This window comes from Diabrotica undecimpunctata, chromosome 3, assembly GCF_040954645.1.
Source record: "Diabrotica undecimpunctata isolate CICGRU chromosome 3, icDiaUnde3, whole genome shotgun sequence".
NCBI classification, from domain to species: domain Eukaryota; kingdom Metazoa; phylum Arthropoda; class Insecta; order Coleoptera; family Chrysomelidae; genus Diabrotica; species Diabrotica undecimpunctata.
The window spans coordinates 127,435,849-127,459,303 of NC_092805.1; the positions used below are offsets into that span (position 1 = coordinate 127,435,849).

Here is a 23,455-nt window from a genome sequence, read left to right on the forward strand (position 1 = left end):
ACAAGGTGAAGACATTCTAAAACCACCTGAGGTTATTGCGTATAATAAGGCAAAGAAAGTTGTGGACTTGTTTGATCAAATGTCTTCATTTTATACCCTGTTAAGAAAAAGCATTAAGTGGTATAAGAAAATGTTTTTCGGAATTTTTCTTGGAACATGTATAGTAAATACGTGGGTTCTTTTCAATACTTTTGGTAATAATTATAAAACATGTATTATGTTATCTATTCGCGAAAAAATTATTGAAGGACTATTACAAAGTAAAGTTACAAAAAGTCCTCGTGAACCAGATATTGTTCCAGTGAAAAAAACCAAAATTATCTCTGGTAAAGCATAAGTTACAAAATATGAAGGTAGTGCTCGACAAAAAAGAAGACGCTGCTTTTCATGTTGAAGAAAATTCAGTATACACAAGGATCAAATGCAGCCAAAACAAAAAGAGTGCGTACATACTGCGATACATGTGAGGATAGACCAACTATGTGCCTTCTTTGCTTTAATGACATTCACAAACCCTACGTAGTTTTGTATAATATTTGAATTATCTTTTATGTTTTATACAATATCTAGGATGTCATAGGTCAATCATAGGATGTTTTAATTTTAATAAACCATTTTAACTGTAATTTTTTGGCCTTTATTTGTGACCATACAAATTATGATATGCCAAAACGAAGGCAAACCCATATATTTAAAACTATACTTTAAGTGTGTACGCAATATAAACATATCTATTAATTGCAAGGTTTTAGAGAGTTAAGAAAGAGAAAGGTACCGTGTAGTACCACCGGTGGCCAGAAGCGGCTGAATGAAAAGTTAGGTATGTACCACCGGTGGTACATATCGTCGCAAACGTGTTAAGCAAAAACTGTTGATTAATAAAGTAGGTATACTGATGATACACTAAAGTTAGCGCTTTATCGGCCAATCCGGACTACCGGTCACCATGGCTTCTATATTATCTCATCCTTGTGAGGGAAGCCTTTAATCTAAAAATGGATATTCAGAAGCTGAAAATCAGGATTATAAATAATTACCAAAATGCAAAAATATCTGCAGCTGTAAGAAAAATGGAACAAATCAAGCAAATTAAACACTTTATTATCTTCTAAAAGAAAAAGGAGCAATCTAACAATTCAGACAGATCTTCGGTAAAATTTCCAGTTTCTGACTGATTGTAGATTATGTATCAATTTAGGATATTAGATGGTGTGACTATGTTTGACTTGCTCACATAATGTAGATATATTACATAATATATGGTAATAAAGATATATATATATATATATATATATATATATATATATGTATATATATATATATGTATATATATATATATATATATATATATATATATATGTATATATATATATATATATATATATATATATATATATATATATATATATATATATATATATATATATATATATATTACATATAGAAGAATACACCTTTCAGCTAGAAGAAAATATACAGAATAAGAAATGGCTATAGACAATGAAAGTTTTTATTTTAGAGGGTAAAATTTGGCAGTTGATGCAAATAAACGATAGATTATACTAAAATGCACGGTACTTTGAGAAGATAACATACATTCCGTTGTAAGATTATTTTCTTCTAATATCTGTTCTTATGGATTTTTACTATCTGTTCATTTGTTACTACTGCAATACACGTCTTCTCTAATATTTGGTTTTATGTTTTACAGACAATGTTGGTTTCGGAGATACAGCAATTGACGAGAAAAGCTGGCAATGGTTTGGTGCAACACTAAGTTCATCGGGGCGCATGGACGGTCCAGTTGTGGTGAGTTTTCATTTTAACTACCAATCTCTCATATTTATTATTATCAAAGAAGGAGAGCTCACAATATTTTATAAAGCCAAGCGGTGAGGAATTGCATATTCTTAGTTAAACAATGTATGCTATTACCAATAATCCAAGCAATGCGATAAGAAATGGAATCTGATGGCATATCTGATGAATATGTATGCATTTAATTATTATTGAAGCAAATTAGATAAATAAATTAAAGATCCTATCTACACATATCATTAATAAGGTTGAAAAGAAACGTGGCTTATAGAGGTTAGGTATTATAAAAACAATTTAAAAAAGGAAATTATAAAAAGACATTAAATATTAGTAAAATATTGAAGTTAATTATTGATGAGTAGTTACACTAAGGCTCGATGGAACAGTAGAAATGGGTTTACATAGAAATACAGCAAACATAGTATAAAGCTTCGCGCTAGTCTACTGTACCGCCTACTGTAATATTTTTCTGTTCAATAGTTTTGTCTTATGTTCTGTCTTCTGTCGAAAAATTGTTTTAGTATAATAAAAATCATAGTTCTGATTTTTTATGAACTAAAATATTAATATGAAAAAATCGTTTCAAATGGAGTTTACTAAATCTACAAAATTATATAACTTTATTAGTTACATAGTTATGACTGACATTAATACAAAATAATCAAAAAACATGCTGAAATGGTTTTTACAACAGTGACGTAGATTGTAAGGGGGGAAAGAACTTATTTATCCCTACACGCCTCTGGTAATAGCGTAAAAGTATAGTTTAACACTAGTTAAAGTATCCTAACATGTTTAAACTGTTTATCAAGTTCAAAAATATTGAAGGTGTTAAAACAATGATCTAAAATCATTTTAGAATATTTGTAATAAAACACTCTTTATCTCGGTAAAGAGGAATATTTTATTTAAGTGGTTAAATCTTCGTGTTTTTTAGATTAAATCTTCGTATTTTGTGCTAAAGTTTCACCAGTTACTATATGGACAATTCTTAATGAAATACCCTAAAACTCTCTCTGATACATTTCTCTCGCCATCTTGACATACCCACTGGGAACTCCTTCCCTATTGAGCGCTTACCACAGAACCTTTTGAGAGATTATATTATATGCTTTCTTAAGATCGATTAACTCGATGTGAGCTTTTGTTTTTTATTTTTTGGTCAGCAGATTATAATGAAAATTGCATCTGTTGTAGATCTACGTTACACAAATCCAAATAGTTTTTCAAATTTCGGTTTTTTCACGTATCTGTTAATCAATTACTCTTTTCCATATTTTTAAAGTGTGACCAAATAGTTTTAGGGCCCTGTAATTTGTGCATTGTTGTATATCTCTGTTGTTTTTATCATTAGGTAATAATAAACTGCTTATCCATTCATCTGGCATTTATCCCACTTCCATAGTTCTAATAGACAAGCCTCTAAACCAACTTATTTTTGTTTCATTATTCCAATATTTAACAGTATTCCACAATAGTAGACTTCGTAAATTCAGATTCCAAACTGTCAAAAACATCGGGGGTATAAGAGAAAACCCCAGGTTTCATAATAAATTATAAAAGAAAATGAATATTTATATTAAATAATGAATAAAAAACGTGTATTATAAAAAATCTTTAACATTGACGTCAACTGATGTCACTGCGTTTTTTTGCAATTTAATAGCACTATTAATCTTTGCATTTCTATTGTTTTCACATACCAGAATAATTCCTCTAATTATTTCATTTACTTTTTCTTCTCAGATAACTATTTTTAAACATCCGTATTTTATATCGTCTACAATCATTTCTTCTTGTTAACATACATATTCTTTTTTTTTTCTTATCTGTAACATCCCTTTACGCTACAGTTGAAAAAATGTGAATGGAGTTGATATAAAAGAAATTCTTCCTTTGCGGACTCTTAAATACGTAATGATATAATTGCAGGTTAATTGTGTACATCGTTTCATTGCTTTTTACAATGTAATTCCGTTGATAAGTACACCATTTACCAACAATTGTTAATTGTTAATGTCTAGGGGAAAGTGGCGTTTATTGTATGATGTAGACAAACGATTGTAGAAAGTTACATGTATGATTGTATCCAAAAGAGTGGTAAATTTGATATCAATACAAAGCTAAATCAATCGATATAAACAAGAATCGATACTGATACATCGATAAATGATACGTCGGTAATGTTAAAAGTTACTAACATTAACAAAAAAACGTTTCACCTTACAAATATCTTTGTTCATTCTAAAAGCTATGAAGCATTTTTTTACAGCAAACTACAGCTATTCGATTATTTTAAAATTCCAAAAGTTACTTTTATAGCAGCGTTGGAAATATCGAGTCACATATAAAAAAACTAAAATGAAATGAAACGCTCTTCATTTATATAGCCATATAAATTAAAAACATTTAATTTCAGTTCGAGCTATCACAAGTGTTCTTGATGAGAGGTGAAACCTCGAAACACGAAATAAAAAGTTCTCGATCTTTCAGTAAGCAAACTTATGGACAATTTCAAACTTACACAATAAACTCAGAATAAAATGTACTATTCTTTTCTCCGGTCTTGAATATTTTCTCTCTAGTTTGCAAATTACATCTTTGATATATCCTTTGGTAGTTGGTCTTTCCATCTTATTTTTGGTCTTCTTTTTGGTCTGTTTATTATTGGTTTCTAGTTATCTTTCTAATTAGTGCATCATCTTTTATTTGTGTGTGTCTAAATCTCAGTTTTTTGCTTTAATACATTTTACTATGTCTTCACCTTCGGTTATATTTACTAACTTATGTGATATCACCGGTCTAATTGCTCTTTTATTTATTTTTGTTTTTGTTTTTCGCTCAGATTTTTGTCTTTCAGTAGTCGGTGATATTTTCAATACGCCGCGTTCCCCGCTTTAATGCTTTCGTTTATTTCTGCATTCATTCCGTTTTTGTCGTCCACTAAAACCCCCAAATATTTAAATTAATCGTCCTCTGGGATCGATCCTTCTAGTTTTTGTTTGCCACATGCTAGCAACGCTAGATCGTCCGCGTATCCTATGATTTGTGTTTAACTTTTGAATAACTGTCCTTTTTTGCAGCTCTGTGAAAATTTGTGTGATATGTCCGATTTTCCATTCTATAGGCATGTTTATATCCTTTCAAATTTTGACCATTAGTTTGTACATCCATTTAAGTAGCTCCTCTCCTCAGTTTCTTCCTCATTATTTATTTCTAACAGTTGCATTTGTTCAGAGATTATGTTTCTTTCTTTCTTCTATAGAGTTTCATGGCTTCATCGGTATTGTTCTAGTTGTTCCTGCCTTCCATTCTCTGGCCATTTATTTCTCGCGAGGTTTTTAATTTGACTTTTTTTGTGACATTCTTCATCAATCCATGCTTTCGATTTTTGGTTTTCTTGGGGTCCTAGTATTTGTTCTGCAGTTTCTGTTATGCTGTTTTTATGTTGTTCCATTCCTTTTCTTTATCTTTATTGTTGTATCTTCTTAGCTTCTGTCCAATTTCTTCTCTATACTGTTGTTTTGTTTATTGTGTTTTTAATTTGGATATGTTCCATTTTTTCTTTTTCTTTCTTTGTTAATATTTGTTTTGATTATTTTCATCTTTAATTTTGCTATTAGTAGTATGTGATCAGTGTCCACATTTGCTACCCTATAAGATCTCACGTCTTATACTATTTGCGTCCACTTTTTCGAAATCAATAATATGGTCTATTTGATTGCCATCCGTTCTTTCCTGCATCATCCACGTAATCTTGTGTTCTCTTTTGTGTATATGTTTTGTAGTGACTATGTATACATTATTGTTTTCACTCTTACCTAGTCCATAATCATTTTCAAGTCAAAAAGCCTAAATATCTTAAGTATAGTGTACTACTCAGTGTAATAAGGTTTGTGTTTAATTAATTTGTTCCACTACGACAGCTAGCTCTATGTTTTCTGTTTATCCAAAGCACTCGTTTCTGGAACTTCGGTGATAGTGTTCAGATGGAATCTTCTTTAGGTGCCGTCTCTAATGGAGGTTGGCGATCACTTCTGCAAATTCATCTCTATCCTGTACTTTTCTTATTAGGGTTTGGAGGTCTAGTCCTGTCTAATTCTTGTTGGTACGTCATACATGATACGTCATTTGTCAGATTGAACCTAGTTAATATTTTTTCGGATATTTTACTATTTCGTCTCTGATATGACGATCACAAAATTTTGGTGACACGTTCGAGTATATTCCTGAAAAAAGTGTGTTTAATATTTCATCAAAATATTAAAATAATTTTTAAAATATTTGTTTTTCTCTATATGTATCTAATATTTGCTATTTTGATTAATACCTCTCCCCTACTTAGGATTTTGTAATATAAAAGTATACTTGGTTTCTTTTGTCTATAAGAGTAAGTCTGTCAATAGAGAAGATAGTTAAACGAGCGCCAAATTAACTGTCGTTATGGTGCTGTGTTCCTACTCAAACGGCTTTCGACCTTTAACACGCGTTCTTTAGTGAGAAAAAAAATGTGATTGCTTCTAATTTTAATGCACGGTATTGTCTGTGCATCAATAAACTTTGACGATACAGAGTTAACCGCTCATTAACGTCCATCACATTATATTTCTCTTATATTTACAAAATAGATGTTAAAAGAAACTAATTAGAAATTTAATACATATCCAGTAAAAAGAAAAAATTATTACAAAAATTAGCAACATTAAATATTAATTTCCATTATGAACTTAAGACTAGCAGTTAATGTTATTAAAACTATGTTTCATCATCATCAATCTGCTTTAAGTCGGCTGCAGAACATAAGTCTCCCTTGTTTGTATCCAAAGTGCATGTCCTTGTACAGTATGGATCCATTTTTTCGTCATCTTTCGTAGATCATATTGCCATCGTGTAGTTAGTCTTCCTCCGTTTTGTTTTTCTGTTCTTGGTCTCAATTCGGTTAACTTGCGTGTCAACCTTTCATCCTTCATCCTTGCCACGTTGCCAACCCATCTCCATTTTAATCTGCAAGCTCTCTCTACATCTGTAACTCTAGTTCTGTTTCGTAGGTCTTCGTTTCTGATCTTATCTTTGATTGATACTCCTATCATTGAACGATTCATTCTTCTTTGTGCTATTCTTAGTTTTGAGACTCGTTTTTCGTTAGGTGCAGTGTTTCGTTAGGGACAATAACTATGTTACCTTCTATAAATACGTTTTTAAGAGCTCCATATGCTGCCCATCCTATTGTGTGCTATTTTTCTTGATTCCTTAATTATTTGACACCAACGACCGCCTGCAATCGATGAAACAACTCATTTAAAAGACCATAGAATACATTCTGAATGACCAAACAGATAAAATATTATAATAAATGTTGTGGAAGTTTTGAAAACAAAGTTTTCAGTGTTTTATTGTTATATCAAATGGTATTAATGACTAGAGACAGTATGAGGGGGTAACAACTAGTCTTAAGGAAGGTATGGGAGAGATTGATAAATTTCGTGAGAAAGTAGAATTGCATTGAACAGAGAATCTATAACGTAAAATTCCCTGGTGCTTAATGTATGCTGATGATGTAGTGTTAATAGAAAATTTTGAGAGTTAGAACATAAAATGAAACAGTAAAGAGGAACTGATAAACTGATGAGGATAAACTCTTGAGGAAAAAGGTTTAAAAGTAGGTAGGACAAAAACAAAGTATTTGGAATATTAATTTGAAAATGCAGTTACCACTACAAACAAAATGATAATTTTGAATGGTGAAATGATTGTAAAAAGTAATTTAAGTACCTTAGGTTGGTATTACATTAGTAATGAGAAAATAGATGAAGATGCGTGCAGTAGACTTAGGACAAGATTGATGAAGTGGAAGGAAGCGAATGGTGAGCTACGTGACAAAAAGAATCCACCCAAACGAAAAGGAAAATTCTATAAAATTGTCATGAGATCAGCAATAATGTACGGCACTGAATTTTGAGCAGTTAACAGAAAGAGGAACAACAAATTATGCACAACAAAAGTAGCAAAAATGAAAATGCTTATATGGATCAGTGGAGTGACAAAAAATAATAAAATTAGGAATTACTATATTAAGGTATGTCTAGGGGTTCCACCAGTTGATATTAACATGAGAGAGCTTAGGTTAAGATGATTTATTTAACGTCGAGACGCTAATTAACTTACACGAAAAATTGCTGCTGCTAGTTCCTGGAAAAAGTAAGGGAAGAAGACCAACAAAGATCTGAGAGAGACGCTTAGAAAAACGTTCACCGTTTCTTAAAATTATTATTTTGGTTATGGACAAAAATATTATTGCATACTGCGTTAACCCTAAAACCTTTTGGATCTCTGTAAGAATACGTCTTCTTTAAGCAAGAACAGGTCTTGCTCTACGTCTTCTATAAGGGACATACTTATTATTTAGATTATTTTGAAATCGGTAACAAAATTTCACTAGTCTTGACATAAAAAAGTTCATTCAACAGCTTGAATGCACGACCATGTACTTGAGGATTCTTATTTTTAGAATGAGTTGGTATGTGACAAGATAAATTTGTTTGTTGTATCATTATTGAAATTAAAGCTTTCAAATGTTGGTTTATAATACACTTAACGGTTTTATATTTTTAACTGTATGTGTAAACGAACACACACTTGCTATTTTTTTCAATATAAGCCAACTATCCATAATAATAGCTGAACATGACTTTGTCAAATCACTTAAAATTCATCTAAGCCAAAATTCAGGTGTTTCTCACCAAAATGTACTCTTTGCCTTATTTTTTAAATATAATTCTCAAATTTATTCAAGGTTGCACAAATATTATATTCAGTTTCAATTTCAAATTTAAATTGCCCATCCGTGGAAATTGCTAAGGTATCAAACCAAAATATTTTAATTTTACAGCCTATTTTGATTTTACACATTTAAACATAGTGCTATAGCCCTCTGTTTGGTTTTATTTCATTTTCGCTACTTCTGGAAACCCTTTTAATCCTTCCTCATTCAAGATTTTTAACTTCTTTCAAATAATTCTTTGAATTATTATATCGCACACAATCTTTGAAATGAAATTTTCTTTTCCCACTGCCACAGACAAATATTTTCAAAATATATTCCATTTGTTTTAAGAAATTCCTCTAATTTTCCGGCATTTCTTATAAAAACAGTTCGCGTCCAAATAAAAAAATTGTATGTCATCGACGCGTTCCACTTTCTTATTTTATTTTTGTGAATTGTATATATAAAAATTATTTTTATCTCTGTTGGATCAAAACCTGTGTCGACACAGTATAGGATATCGTGAAGATTCATCGTTTAAAAAACTCTGTACGAGAATAAAAGTAGCAATGTAGCAGTACCGCTGACCGATGAGTTCGAGGTTCAGAATAACCAATACGTTTTTTATAGTACGGTGGAAAAACTAGATGTATTAGTTATATAATCGGTAAATAAGGAAGCGTGTTTCTTCTTAACTAATAAGTAAATAGTTGGAAAAATTAAAACTGAAAAATATCTTTTAGTGAATCGAATTCAAACGTCGACACTCTATTATCCCGATTTTTGATAGAATATAAAGCGTTCATGTGCAAAATATGAATTATAATCTCAGATTGGGATTTATCTAGTCCATAAACAGAATCTATCGGACCCTAAGATCTCCTTTTGGCAAGATTCATATTTTTGAGATTGTACGATATTCTACATTATAGTTTAGCTATCTTAATAATTAAGGGGAAACAATATTAACTTTTAAAAAAATTTATGAATCGAAACAAGATATGAAGAGTCGTTGGAAAAAAACGATCAAACTCCATATTTGGGCGAGAAAACAGAAATATAGGTTTTTGTGAGCCATACTCACTGGTATATCTTTGCAGTGGGAAAAACGCTTAGACTCTCGTGATATCTACTGAAAAATAAACACTCTGTGGGGAAATAATGGTGAGGTTCTTGGCTTCAGCGCGAAGAATGATGAAGTTCCAATATTCCCGGTAATTTCCGGCAGTATATTGGTCATCGCGTCAGTCAACTTTTCATGTTTATTACTTTGGTTTATTATTAGGTTCACAGAAATTCTTATCGGAACGGTACACGTGATTGTGACAAAAATTTAGACTAGAACATTAAGATTGTTTGTGTTCAAATTGTAGTGAATAATTATTGAGTTTCATTAAGACGGTAAAATAGAAGAGAAGCCCGAAAAAGACAATCCTACGGAAGAATCAATAACAACTATGCTAAGAAAATAAGGTTATGTAGCCATGAACTGGGCCCTACGTCATAAATGTCATCAGATTAATAACAACATTGAATCATATGTTTAAATTTTTATAATAATTCTCATTTTAAAATAATTTCATATAAATACAATTATTATTTTTAAACATATTTAGTTTATATAATTTAATTTAATTTAATATCACATATATTTATTTATATTTTATTATTAATAGTTGATATACATTTGACAGGTTTGTCATAAGTAAACAATGTATGCTTCTATCCTTTGTTAATACGTTAACATGTGGCCTTAGGAGTAAACATAATAATTTATTGAATTTTTTTAAAATACCGTCAAATGGGGAAACCTTGAACCTTTGCGGACAACTCTGGCCCAAGTAAGGAAAAAATATTAATTTAAAAATAGCGCCAACAAAGTAAACAACAACTCTATGGTGTAAAATTCAGTCGATAGATAGCATTTCTGTACTTCCATAAAAACCAATCTAGGCGACCACCTGTTTTTCAGTTGAAAGGTAACCTTGAAGTAGACAGGTCGATTTTTAATAAATAAATTACGTATTGAAACTTTCATCGGCACCAATTGTTAGGAAAGTTCTAGTAACTCGGTTAGTTTATTAGCGTTATTATTAGCCCGGGCCAATGTTAACCCAACAAATATTTTACATTGATATTTTTTTTTCAGGATGGTTAATAATGCCTCGACACCCAGAAAAACGCCTTGAGTCAAGACCCTATGCAAATTATACGTCAGAAAAATTGGCATAATGCCAATCCCATAAGCTGCTGGCGCAACTTATGGGATTTCTAGGTCTACAATCAAAAATAAATTAAAGGGCAAAAAATATTGGTCGATCTCGAGTTTTTTCGTATGCGGAAACATTGCTGCTTTTGAACATCTTATCAAGTTGACAGATTTCGGTTTTCCTGTAGTTGCAATGGACTTTCGGATGGCTGCTAAAGCTTACTTAGACAGAAAACGATCCCATATGTAATTATTCAAAGATAATCTGCCTGGTTATGAGTGGACAAAATCTTACTTGATGCGTCATAGGAACTTAGCCCTACGAATTAGTTTCAATGTCAAGAGAGTTCGAGCAGAAGTTTCTGAAGCTGAATTGAATGACTATATGTAACACTTAGAAGTCGCTATAGAAAACATTCCACACTCTCTAATATGGAATTACGATAATACCAACCTAAGTGACGACCCATGAAACAAAAAAGACATTTGTAAAAGAGGTGCTAAGTATGTTGAAAAAATATGCAATTTTAGTTAAAGTGCCACTTCTGTTATATTTTGTGGGAATGTAGAAGGAAAATGTCTTGCTCCTTATGCTGTATACAAGGCCGAGCATCTCTGAACTACTTGCGCAGAAAATGGGCCCCAAAAGAGTCGCTACAACCGTTCCAAGAGTGGGGGATTTGATGGAATCTACATTTAAAGATTGGTTTGAATGTCATTTTCACCCGGAAGTGAAAAACGAAGATGAACCTGTTATTTTAATAGGTGTCAACCTCTCGTCGCATATCACCGCCAGGGTTCTTCAACTGTGAGCAGAATAATATAATATTCGTATGTTTATCGCCAAACACAAACCACATCACCCAACCATTGGATGTGGTATTTTTTGCTCCGTTAAAAAGAGTTATTTTAACCAAGTGGAAAGATTCAAAAGCTAGTTCCAGATTTTCAACCATTCCCAAAGACTTGTTTTCATCCTTATTTAAAGAAATAATTCGAAATCTAGAAATATATAAAAGCCCGAATCTAATTTCTGGTTTTAAAAATGTGGGATTTATCCTTTAAGCAAGTGTTACTTGATCCCTTACCAAAAAACTTGACTGAAGTAAATAAAGATATGATGGGTTCAGCTTTCTTAAAACAGATAGAGGCACAACGTGCAGAATATTTGGGAACTGAGAATAACTGAGAATAGGACAAAGCAGAGAAGAAAAACATTGCATTGGGAAAAGCATATTTTCCAGTGACCTGATAAGCCCAGATCAAATGCCTAAATCTTCAAAACAAATATCTGTCTTCAACTCTTTTAAGACCTCCTTAAATGAGAATGATTCAGAATCTGATAATATCACCGAATCATTTTCTTATCTGCTTGAAGACGAGAATAATTATTAAAAATTGTTAACGTTTAATACCAACCAATATCCTGGAAAAATCATCAAGATTTCAGAAGAAGGACCCACAGTAGACTGTATGGAAAAAGGAATTAAATTTCGGAGGTGGCCAGAAAAAAAAGACGCATTTTTCTCATGAGAAGGCGTCATTATATAAATTAATCAGCCAAAAATGGTGTCTAAGAGAAATCAGTACAAAGTTTTAGAAATTGACAATTTTGTTGAAAAATAAGTGTAAATTTTAGTAGATGTAGGATATTTTTGCAAAGCATTAGGTTAAAATGTGTTTTGAACTTTTGTACCTAGGTAACATTGAGAATTTTTGTTAAGTTCTTGCAAATGTATGATTTGCAATAGATTTCGTTAAAATAAATTTTTTGTAAATTTTTCATTTTTTCAGGTTATTATCTACTTGAAAGATAGATTATTTTATTATTAGATAGCCAGTACATTTTTCAGCTTCAATTTACCTGCAATTAATTTAACCCACTATGCTTCAGTGTAACATTAACCCAAGACCGAATTAACATATAATGGACAATGTTTCCCCGATTCAAGCTAACTTGACCCACTTAAAAAAATGCATAAATAAAAATTACATACCATAGATATTACCAGGTGTTTTATAGCTAAATATTAGCCACGGGCAAAATCGACAAAATTCTTAAATCAAGGCTAAAAAAATCGATGAATCCAAAACAATATTTGTGACCCTTCCATTTCCGTTCGCAATTCCGATTCAATTTCAGCTCTAAGTTAACACCATCTTTATACAGGTCACAAAATTGGTTTTGAAAACTCCAGAACCAGAGCCCTCATCCGCTTCTATAAACCAAGAATTATCCGAGACGCCATAGAAATTGAAAAAGGGAAAAATTGTCTCAATAAAAGAGATGACAGCATCCAGTTAACTTTGACATGGAGACCTCTCATAAAGAAAATATCGTCCGCTCCACCCTCCAATCAAAATCGGTATAAATGAATCGTCTGCTGTTCCCAGTAGCAGTAGTTCATTAATTAGTGTACTAGTGTCTTAGGCTCTCGGAAGCCCTGATGAAGACATCGGAGAGGATGTCGAAAGGTAGACGCAGTATCAATCAATATATTATATATAATAAAGTATTTTTAGAACTATTTCCAAAGTGGAAATCAAAACGTCAGATATAACATATTTCTAATTAAAATTGTGTTTCATTATTGCTAAATACAGTAGATATATTCCTATATTTCGATGTTTTTCTACTTGTATCACTACTGCAGGGTAATGGATAAAGGTCAGCTAATACGTATCTGCAACAAAGTTCTTCATAGGTATGTAGTTACGGAATTTTTTTTATTTTTGTCGCTCTAAGCGACTAAATTTGAAATTTTTAGTATTACAAATCAATTAATTAGAATATTAGTTAAGGTATGTCTCGATGTTTATATTTGAATGTAGATTGGACCCCATTTAAAAACGCTCCAAATGATTTAAATTCTTAATAAACTTAAGACATGGATTACTCATCAGAAACAAATAAAATCGATCTCGTAACGTGCGAAATTGATCGTTCATCCTCAGAGTATTGCTTTTAAAATCGTATTTTAGATTGTTATCTTGTTTTGACGCGTGAAATTGATCAGAAATAAAGCTCCTACACTATAATAAAAAAAGTGCGGTCATTCTCGGCAAATACGGACATATCGGCTGGCATAAGCTGTAAAATGCAGTAAAGCGAGTTCGAAACGATTCTCGTCAATGATGTCAATACACCACAAGAATCGATCTTCTTACTTCTTATTTCTTCTTCTTATTTTATAATTCTGATAGCCTTCTTCTTCCCGGTAAACATAACGATATCTGCACACCTGAACGATATTTACAAGGTCGTGTTAACGTTAAGCTTTTCCTCTCAATATCGTTGACAGTATCAGATATAACAATTTAGTGGATTTTAGTGATGTATCGTAGGAATAGTTTGATTAGGTTATATAGTAATAGATGACGTAGATAATAATTGACCATGATTACTTTTCCGGTAAATAATATACCGATAACAGTATTTAGTAAGTTTTAAAATTAACTGATTTATTTATAATGGTTTTTAAAGGCAATATGTCTGGGAGACATATTTTATCATTCTTATTGGTATTTTGGTCTATCCTTAAATAAATGGTTAATCCCAATATGATGTTTATATAGAATACGCCGAATCAGGTGTTTTTGTATTTAAGTATTACATATTAGTACAATAGTACAATTAGTACTTATATGCACGATTTTAATGATGTTTTAAATGCACTAATTTCTTTGTTTGTACCTAATGTAAATGAATATAAAAACAAAACACATCCAAGATGGTTCTCTGCTGATGATTTTTTTTCCATTCCAAAAAACCGTTGCATATAAATATTATGTTCAGTAACAAGTCTTCGCAGATTATGCAGAATTTTCTAGCTTACGTGCGGAAGGTTCGAAAGATGTGTTCCTCTCAGTATCTAGTTAACAATAAATTTAATGTAAATCCAAACTACTTTTGGAAATACATAAATCACCTAAAAATAAATCATTCTCCCCCTCAAACCAATATAGACTATTGGATTTCCGACGAAGTTCAACCAAGATTTTATCCCTTATGCCTATGAGAGTGGTGAAAGATGAAATCAAGGAAAATTTGCGTGACATTTTTTTTTATAAGGAAAATCTTTTGTAAAAAATTTTCTTCCTAATTTCATTTTACAAATCGACAGAGGAGTATTGATTCTATTTTTTTAATTTTGACATAAGGGTTAAGGCTGATCTAAAGCTCTTAATTCTTACCTAAACATGTAATGTTAACATGTAAATATCCGTGCTTTTCTCTGTCATGCCACTTAAATTAAATAAATTTAATTTAAATTCGACTATGTCACTAGACTATTTTTAACTGATAAAACGTCATAGCAACGCCACGTTTCCTACTGACAAAACTCCTTCCTGTCCGTGATTTCTCAGCGGCAAAATTATGACAGATCCGTCACGAAGGTGTTTGGTAAAACTGACGTCTCGTGATTTAACTATCAAAATTTAATTCGCGAAAATTGCCAGGCAACAAACTTTTATACCAGTTGAAAATATTGCCGGCAAAATTTTCTCTCTTATGATATTATATACGAAAATTCTAGTTTCAGAAAAACGCACCTTAGTTCAACCTAAATTTCCCCTGTTTTTTTCTTATTTTATACGACATTTTCAATACACAAAAAGGTATAAGAGATGAAATCGTGGTTGAACTTCGTCGGAAATCCGTATTATCCGGATAACGTACTTGCGACGACGGCGGCTGTCTGTAGTTTACTGACCACTTAGTTTCTTTAGCTTATTCGGCGTGTTTGGACAGTGGACTATACACAGTGTTAAACTTTTTTTATTTACTTAGTAAAGTTTGGGATCGTTAAATTCTAAATTTAACTGAAAAATATGGATCAAAAGAAACTTACACAACAGGCGAAAGTTCGTGCTTTAACGTTACTTGAGAAAGGGGACTCTGTAATTACCGTAGCACGTGATATTGGTGTTTGAAGAGAGGCAAGAGTCCACTGCGTCGTTGAATTCAGGGACTGTTACGGAAAGAAAACCTGGTTCTGGAGGTCCTAAAAAACATTATCTATATGTGTTTTGAACTGACCCTATCATTAGGCGTGAAGTTATGTTGAATCCTTCCATAACTGCCACAGAACTCAAAAATAAACATCCTGATCTCCTTCAGAACGTTTCAACAAGAACGATTCGTCACCGGCTTCAGAAAGATTTAGCATTACCAAGTCGACGTACTGCAAAGAAGCACTTGCTTACAAAAGGAATAAAGAAAAAAAGACTATATTTTTATAAAAGGTATCAGCATTGGACACCTAAACAATGGAAGAAAGGTTCAGTAACGAAAGTACGTTCAAGTTCAAGTAAGAGGAAGCTCTAAATTTGTTCGTCGTCCACACACCGCGTCAAGGTACGATCCAAACTTCACAGTTAAAACCGTCAAACATCCTGAAACTGTAATGGTATCGGGTGCGTTTAGTGGAAATAAAGGAAGGACAGGGTTGTATTTTTTGCCACAGAATGTTACAATGAGGGCAAGCAACTATGTGACTGTTCTAGAACAACATTTATTGAACTTATGGGAAATTCACGAAAGTGACTTCTTTATGCTCGATGGTGCTCCTGCTCACAAGGCTAAGAAAGTGACAAAGTTCTTGAATGATCACAATATCAACGTATTGGAATGGTCAGGTAACTCGCCCGACCTTAATCCCATCGAGAACGCCAAGAAAATGATGAAAAATAAAGTTCAAGAGTGTCGACCGAGCAACATAAATCAGCTGAAAGAGGAGTTGAAGAGATTGTGGGTGACCATGGATGAAGAATATTTCTTCAACCTTGCTCAATCAATGCCCAAGAGAATCCAGCTTGTCATCGACTACAAGGGTGATATGACAAAGTATTAATTTGTAAAATTAAAATAACAATTATCCTGATTTATGTGTTTTATTTACTGTGTAAAGATTTTTTTTGCCGACACTTTGTACAAGTGGATATTATTTAGACAGATTTTTCTAATGCTTTAGATGACGAAGATCTTCACAATTTTTAAATGACTTTTATAAAATAGACATAAAATGCAAAATTATTTAGATTTTTTTTCAGTCTTTTTCCCAAAGATATCTCTATTGTTTTCATCTTAGTGTTGGTTCGGTTTCCGCCTAATTTTAACTTGCCTCATATACTAAATAGGTAATTAGGTAATTTTTGGGATATCGTCTGTTTTTACAAAAAAGTAAGCGATAGTTGTATTTGGTAGCTACAATTAGAATTTGATCAAAGCTACAAAATAATAAAAGTAAAATATTATGGCAGATCCCGCAAAAAGGAATAAAAACAAAAAACAATATAGGTATATGATGGAAGGCAACAAGGTAAATACGTATTTCTGATTATTTGGTCATCATCAGTATGGTGCAGCTAAGTTAGAATATAAGCATATTATATGTTGGGGAAGGATCACTATAGGAGCAATACGACCAGTTTGTGCCAATAAAGTTAGAAGACCCTGAGGACTCAGAGCAACAACTAACACATCCACGAAGGAAGCTACAGCTACCTGAGGAAAGGAGTGCCCAACGTTCAAAACGTTAAAAAAATAGAAAATGCTAATACAAGTAAATAATAAAATTTTATTATTTAGTCGCATTAGCAGTTTTCTGGAAGAAGACGACACTCATGGATGCATAACCTGCGACAATGGTTCGGACTAACATCGACCGAACTGTTCAGAGGTGCCGTAAACAAAGTCAAAATAGCCTTGTTAATAACCAACGTCCGAAACGGATAGGGCAAAGGAAGAAGAAGCAGTTTTCAGTAGCAGATAATAAAGCTGATAAATTGTGCAACAAAATCTAATAAAATTAAACAATATTGATTGTGGTATAATTATTTTGGAAAATTTAAATAACTTACTATTTATTTATAGCGGAACTACCCCTCCCTAGTTCCGGATCTGCTTCTTCTTAATGTCAAATTTTTAAATTTCAACATACAATTGAAATACTAGAACATTTTCTACTGTTTCGTAACCAGGACAATATTTAATTAATCATTTTCCTGACATAGAAAATGACCCAAAAAGCTGCTTTTTTTTTCTTATTTTGGTCGTTCTTAATAGTTATTTAGTATATAGAAATTATTAAAAAGACCACAAAATATACACTACATATTAACAATGAATTGTAAAGTGATACTTAGAACAAGTAGAAAAATATCAGTAATTGGAAACTTTGATCAATGAAACCAATGATTTACTGCAGAAATAAACAGGCGAATAGAGATTGCCAGATCAGCATGTATACAAATGAAGCCACTCCCAACGTGCAGAAATCTTAATTTGGAAATCAGACTACCTACCCTTCGATATTATATATTTTTAATAATATTGAAATTGAAAAAGAATGGAGGCTTTCGAAGAGTATTAAAAATGTCATGGACTAATAAAAATATAAATAAAGAAGTACTGGAGAGGCTTGGTAAAGAAATAGGACTAATCACGACTATAAAAACAAGAAAACTGAAATACCTAGGCCACGTGATGAGGGAACCAAAATTTGAAATTTTAAGACTTGTGATATAAGGAAAGATTCAAGGAAGAAGATCTCTTGATCTTCTTCGATCTTCAGACCGATTGATTTGTTTAGAGCAGCAAGTAAAAAAAGAAAAATAGCCATTATAATTGTCAACTTCCTTAGGGAGGCGGCACTCTAAGAAGAAAAATAGTTGCTTCTAAAATTTTCCAAATATACAAAATAAATTTGAATGCATGAAGACTTTAATTTAGCAGTAAGCTATTTATTTTGTACTATTTCTCTGTCTCATTACGCACATTAAAGAATACATATTAAAACAACAGCTTAAAATAACTATCTACCAATAAATTTATTTTTGCATTCCAACTAATGCAAACCAGTAATCCAATATTCAGTGGCGGATACAAACCATACTGATACAAGGCAGAGGAAATCTGAAAAATAATTATAAGATCCGAGTTGAGTAAAAAAACATAATCAATTTGAGAGAAACTAGACGTACGATTTAGAAAAATAGGATCGACGAAAAGGCGTTGTGTCGTGCTTATATAAATCCTGTAATAATTTAAACTACATAGTATTGAGTGTTTTGTTTACGAGTCTAAAGAATTTTCTATTTTTGTAAAACCACCCAGTAAGCACAGCACCTTTCCGCAAAAATGATCCTACGTAAATTTTATTGGCGTGGTTATAATCACATACTATTACAGAAGCAGTAGAAACAACGCATCTAATTTTGTAACTTAGCAAAAGGTGTCTCGTCTTGTTTTGTTTACAATGAGTTGAAGCATATGTGCTGTCTGTAGGTGTGGGGTTAAGCGGGTTTAACTTAATCTCACCAAAAATAGTCCTTTCGACAAAGACGTGCCTATTTTACTTAACTAGAAAATAAGAAAAACAAACAGAGAAGTTTATAAAATCGTTGACGTAGGTTTTAGGGAGAAGTTGAACATGGTGTTATATATAAACACAACGTATGGGTGTGTTTGGAAAGGATGACTGGAATTATACAGTAGTAAATAGTGCATATCTAATAAACATCAATAAAATCATAAAATGTATGATTTGTTGTCTGTGATAAAACGTTTCTGTCTCTGTCTCTCATTTCTTGTCTCTACAAAGATTAAGTTAATAAAGTACATATAAAACACCAATTTTTATAACGTTTGAATGTTTTGTTTAGATCCAGTTTTAGACCGTCGGATTTCCGATTTTAACGATTTTATCCCTTATGCCTTTGAGAGTACTGAAAGATGAAATCAAGTGGAGTAAAATATGTGAAAACTGTGTGGTTTCCTGGAAAACTTTCCATGAAAATTAAATTTTCGTTTGAAAAAAAAATTTCTGTTGTAAAAAAATTTTCTCCTTTATGCCATTTTACGAATCAATAGAGTAGTATTAATTTTATTTTTAAAAACTTTGGCATAACGGATACTGGTACCCTAAAAGTGTTAATCATGTCTAAACATAGAATGATTTTAAGTCACTGTTCTTGATTTTTTCTCCTTCATGCCACTTGAAACTTTGTTAGCAAAATAAATGAAAACGAAAAATTTTACCTTGGAAAAGTTTCAGAAAATTTGGAAAATTCAATTTTCAGAAAATAGTCCAGTCATCAGAGATTTGACCTCCAAAATCATACGCTCAAGTTGAATTTTTCTGAAAATATAAATTTTGGGAAGCGAAAAAGATGCAAAAAAGATGGAACAATACTCGTCACAGTAGACTAGCGCGAAGGTTCATACTGTTTTCTGTATTTTTAAAATTTAAGTAATATTTTTAAAATTGAATACAGTAATTTTATTATTTATATTTAAAACTGAAAACAAATTCAGAAATAGTAAATTTATAATAAAATATAAATAAATAATTTGATAGTAAATTTAATTATTGTATACACTAAATAAGATGTTTAAAAATAATAATTGTATTTATATGAAATTATTTTAAAACGAAAATGTCATAAAAATTTAAATAGACTATTCAATATTGTTATTAATTGGATTACATTTATGTTACAATAAAACCGATGATCACCAGTCACCAGTTTACCATAACAGTTTGAACCATGTTTTCTAAAACACTAAATAATAATTCTTGTATCGGCAATATTGAGTTTACCATCTACCTTAAGACCTGAAGATGCATAGCAAATTATAGTATGCGGTATATAACCGGTTGGTGGTAGAATAAATTGATTGTGAATAAGTCTTCTTATTTCTTTTTACCTATCATGTAAAAGTATTTATGGAACTGATAGAAATGTTACAATGGACAACTGGTTCTCATTTTCTGATCTAGCATAGAAGTTACTATAAAAGAAACTTACTATGGTGAGGACCTTAAGGAAAAATAAACCTGATATACCACCATCATTTCTATTAAAGAAGAGAACTTTTCCTAGTTCAAATTTTGCATACGACTGTCACAAAACTCTAGTATCTTTTTCTCCAAAAAAAGGTAAAATCGTACTCTTGTTACCAACATTTCACACAAATAGAATAGTAGATCAAATTACCAGGAAACCTGCAATAGTGCTTTTTTGCAACGGTACTAGACGGGGTGTAGATACGAACAATTGTGTCATTTAAAAACTGTTGCAAGAAAATCTTGTAGGTGGAATGTCAGTGTGTTTTATGGAATCTTAGATGGAGCAGGAATTAATGTATATGTTATTTTTAATTTCAACAAAGCAAAAATTCATGCTAGTTACAAAACATACCAAGACGTACATTTTTTAACAACTTAGCCATGCAGCTCGTAATTCCACATATAGAGGAAAGACTAAAAATTCAAACGATTCCAAGACCTTTGTGTTCACTAATGCTAGATGTTATGGGAAAAGAAGATAAGAGAGTAGGATAAGTGCAGGACAACATTTTAATAGCCCATAAACGTTGCCACATTTGTCCAAGAAGTGCAAACAGGAAGGGTCGCGATATTTGTGTTGGTTGCCAGGGAGCTTTGTGCGCCTAGCACGGAAGAGCAATATATCAAGTGTGTATTAATAATTATTTTTGATTTTCTCATTTTGTTTTTTTACAAAATTCTTGTAACAATGTGCCGAAAAAAGTCATTAAATTTATTAAATAATTATTAAAGTTAGTTTTTTATTTTGGTGATAAAAATTTACGTTATATTTATATGGGTTCATGACACCACCTTACAGTTTATTTCCAAAATATTAACCTTACGGTTCTGGGGTTAACATGAGTCTTATCCCATCATATTGGTTTAAATTACTGTTTCATGTTTTATTAAGTAAATACAAGAATAATTAGAGATAGTTATGGTGGACGATAAGAAAAATGATTTGTTATTTAAAAAAATGCTACTCACAACATAATTAAAGAGGCAATAATGGTAATGTTTAATGGCCATGTACATGTAGAAGCGATGTTAGTATGTAAAGAAGCAGTAATTAAAGAAACCGTGTGACTGTCTACTCAAATTTACCAAAGTAGGGACAGGAAAGTAACTCCATAATCACTGAACAGTGTAAATTAAACTCACTATAGATGACTCAGGTATGCCCAATATCCGTTGAAAGCCATATCATTACTAATTGTTAGATATACCTAAATGCATAGGGTCGTTCCCTTCATTAATGCAGTCGTCAAGAAATAGATAAGTATACTCAACATAAATTATCAACCGTTACCATAAAAATGTTCACATATATTACCCGAAAGAGGGGTAAGGTGCATCAACTATATTTTTAGTTCAAAGAAGATAGATGCTTTTCAAAACGAAAAAGTAATTAGAGCTAAAAATAAGCCTGAAATGTTTTAACTGAAATCTAGAGTGTGGAGTTTTATAGGCGATTTAAATTCCTACTCTGAATTTTAGATTTTTAGGTTAATGGTTTTTTTGATTCTCGAATAATATTTATTAGGTATTATATATTTCATCGACTTTTGTTCGAGTACTATTTACTACTAGCAGCTGCAAATGTTATCTATCATTTTATTTTTAATACAACTGCAATTTGTTTTGAATAGTTTTGAGTGTTGGGCAATACGGAAGTTTTTTTAAAATAGGTGAAAAATAATATATAAAATATTTATTTTTAAAGGTGGTTAATTTATCTAATTGATATTGAGTTAAAGCAATGAATTTAAAAATATAAATATAGGGATATATGCAGTTGAGTCCATGGTTCTTTACTCGTACGTCATCATTTAAAGCGTACGAAAGTGATAAAAAGTGGCTACCGCTCCGATCACGGATTATATTACACAATTTGAAGTTATCAACTAAATAGAATATAAAATATATAAAATGTTAGTTTTGCTTTAAAATTGTTGTGCAGAATTACATCTACATTTGAAGTTGCTTAATATATTCTTATAAATCATTAGTGATTAATAAATAAATAAACAATTTATAAAAAAAAATTAATTAAAAATACAATAATATTTACAGTGTGTTGTTGTAATAGGTAAAATTATTTAAAGAATGAAACATTATTTAGCTGAAATAATATTGTTGCAAGATTTTGAACGTATTTTTTTTGGGGCTCATATTTCATTTTCGTCACCTTCAGAATCTGAACTGTTATCTCCAATAACAGGTCCGATATTAATATTACACATATGATCTTTTCTAATAAACTGTTGTTCAATAAATTTATTAGTATGTTCTACACACTTTGCCCAGGCGACATCGGTATACTTTTATATTATAAAACAATAAAAGACTGAAAACGATCGTTCTCACAACTTGCTACAAAATTTATTATAATATCTTATCACTACAGCTGTTTCGGCAGAGTGCCTTTTTCTGAAATATATCAATATCTAATATTCTCGGACGGCTGGGGTTATCAGAATAGGAATGTCGTCCTTGCGAATGGTTTATCGGTTTTAGCTTCCAAGTATGAAGTCGAGATTGAGCAAAAATTTCTAGAAAGAGTGTGGAGACAGTCTGTCTCAGATGGAGTGTGACTCTACCCACAGTCTAATTGAACGAAGACTAAAAAATCGGCAAATATTCCTACCCTCAGACTATATTTCGGTAATATCAGAAGCCAGGAAGAATCCTGCACCTTTGGAAGTATCCTATCTCACCCACACTTTTTTTCTAAACTACAATGACTCTAAAAACTTTCGCTACAGCTCAATTCGTCCAGGTAAATCAAAAGGAGATTTGAAGGTAACAGATCTTAGAGGCTTAAAATAC

General features: G+C 31.5%; 1 protein-coding gene across 3 annotated transcripts in view; it reads left to right on the forward strand.

Annotated features, from left to right (window-relative positions):
- Positions 1 to 23,455, forward strand: part of if (integrin subunit alpha inflated) — a 460,319-nt gene that overhangs the window by 210,823 nt on the left and 226,041 nt on the right. For all 3 annotated transcript variants that reach the window (XM_072526897.1, XM_072526899.1, XM_072526898.1), the window contains exon 3: positions 1,712 to 1,809. In XM_072526897.1, the coding sequence (XP_072382998.1) occupies positions 1,712 to 1,809 (98 nt within the window). The remainder of the gene's footprint in view (positions 1 to 1,711; positions 1,810 to 23,455) is intronic.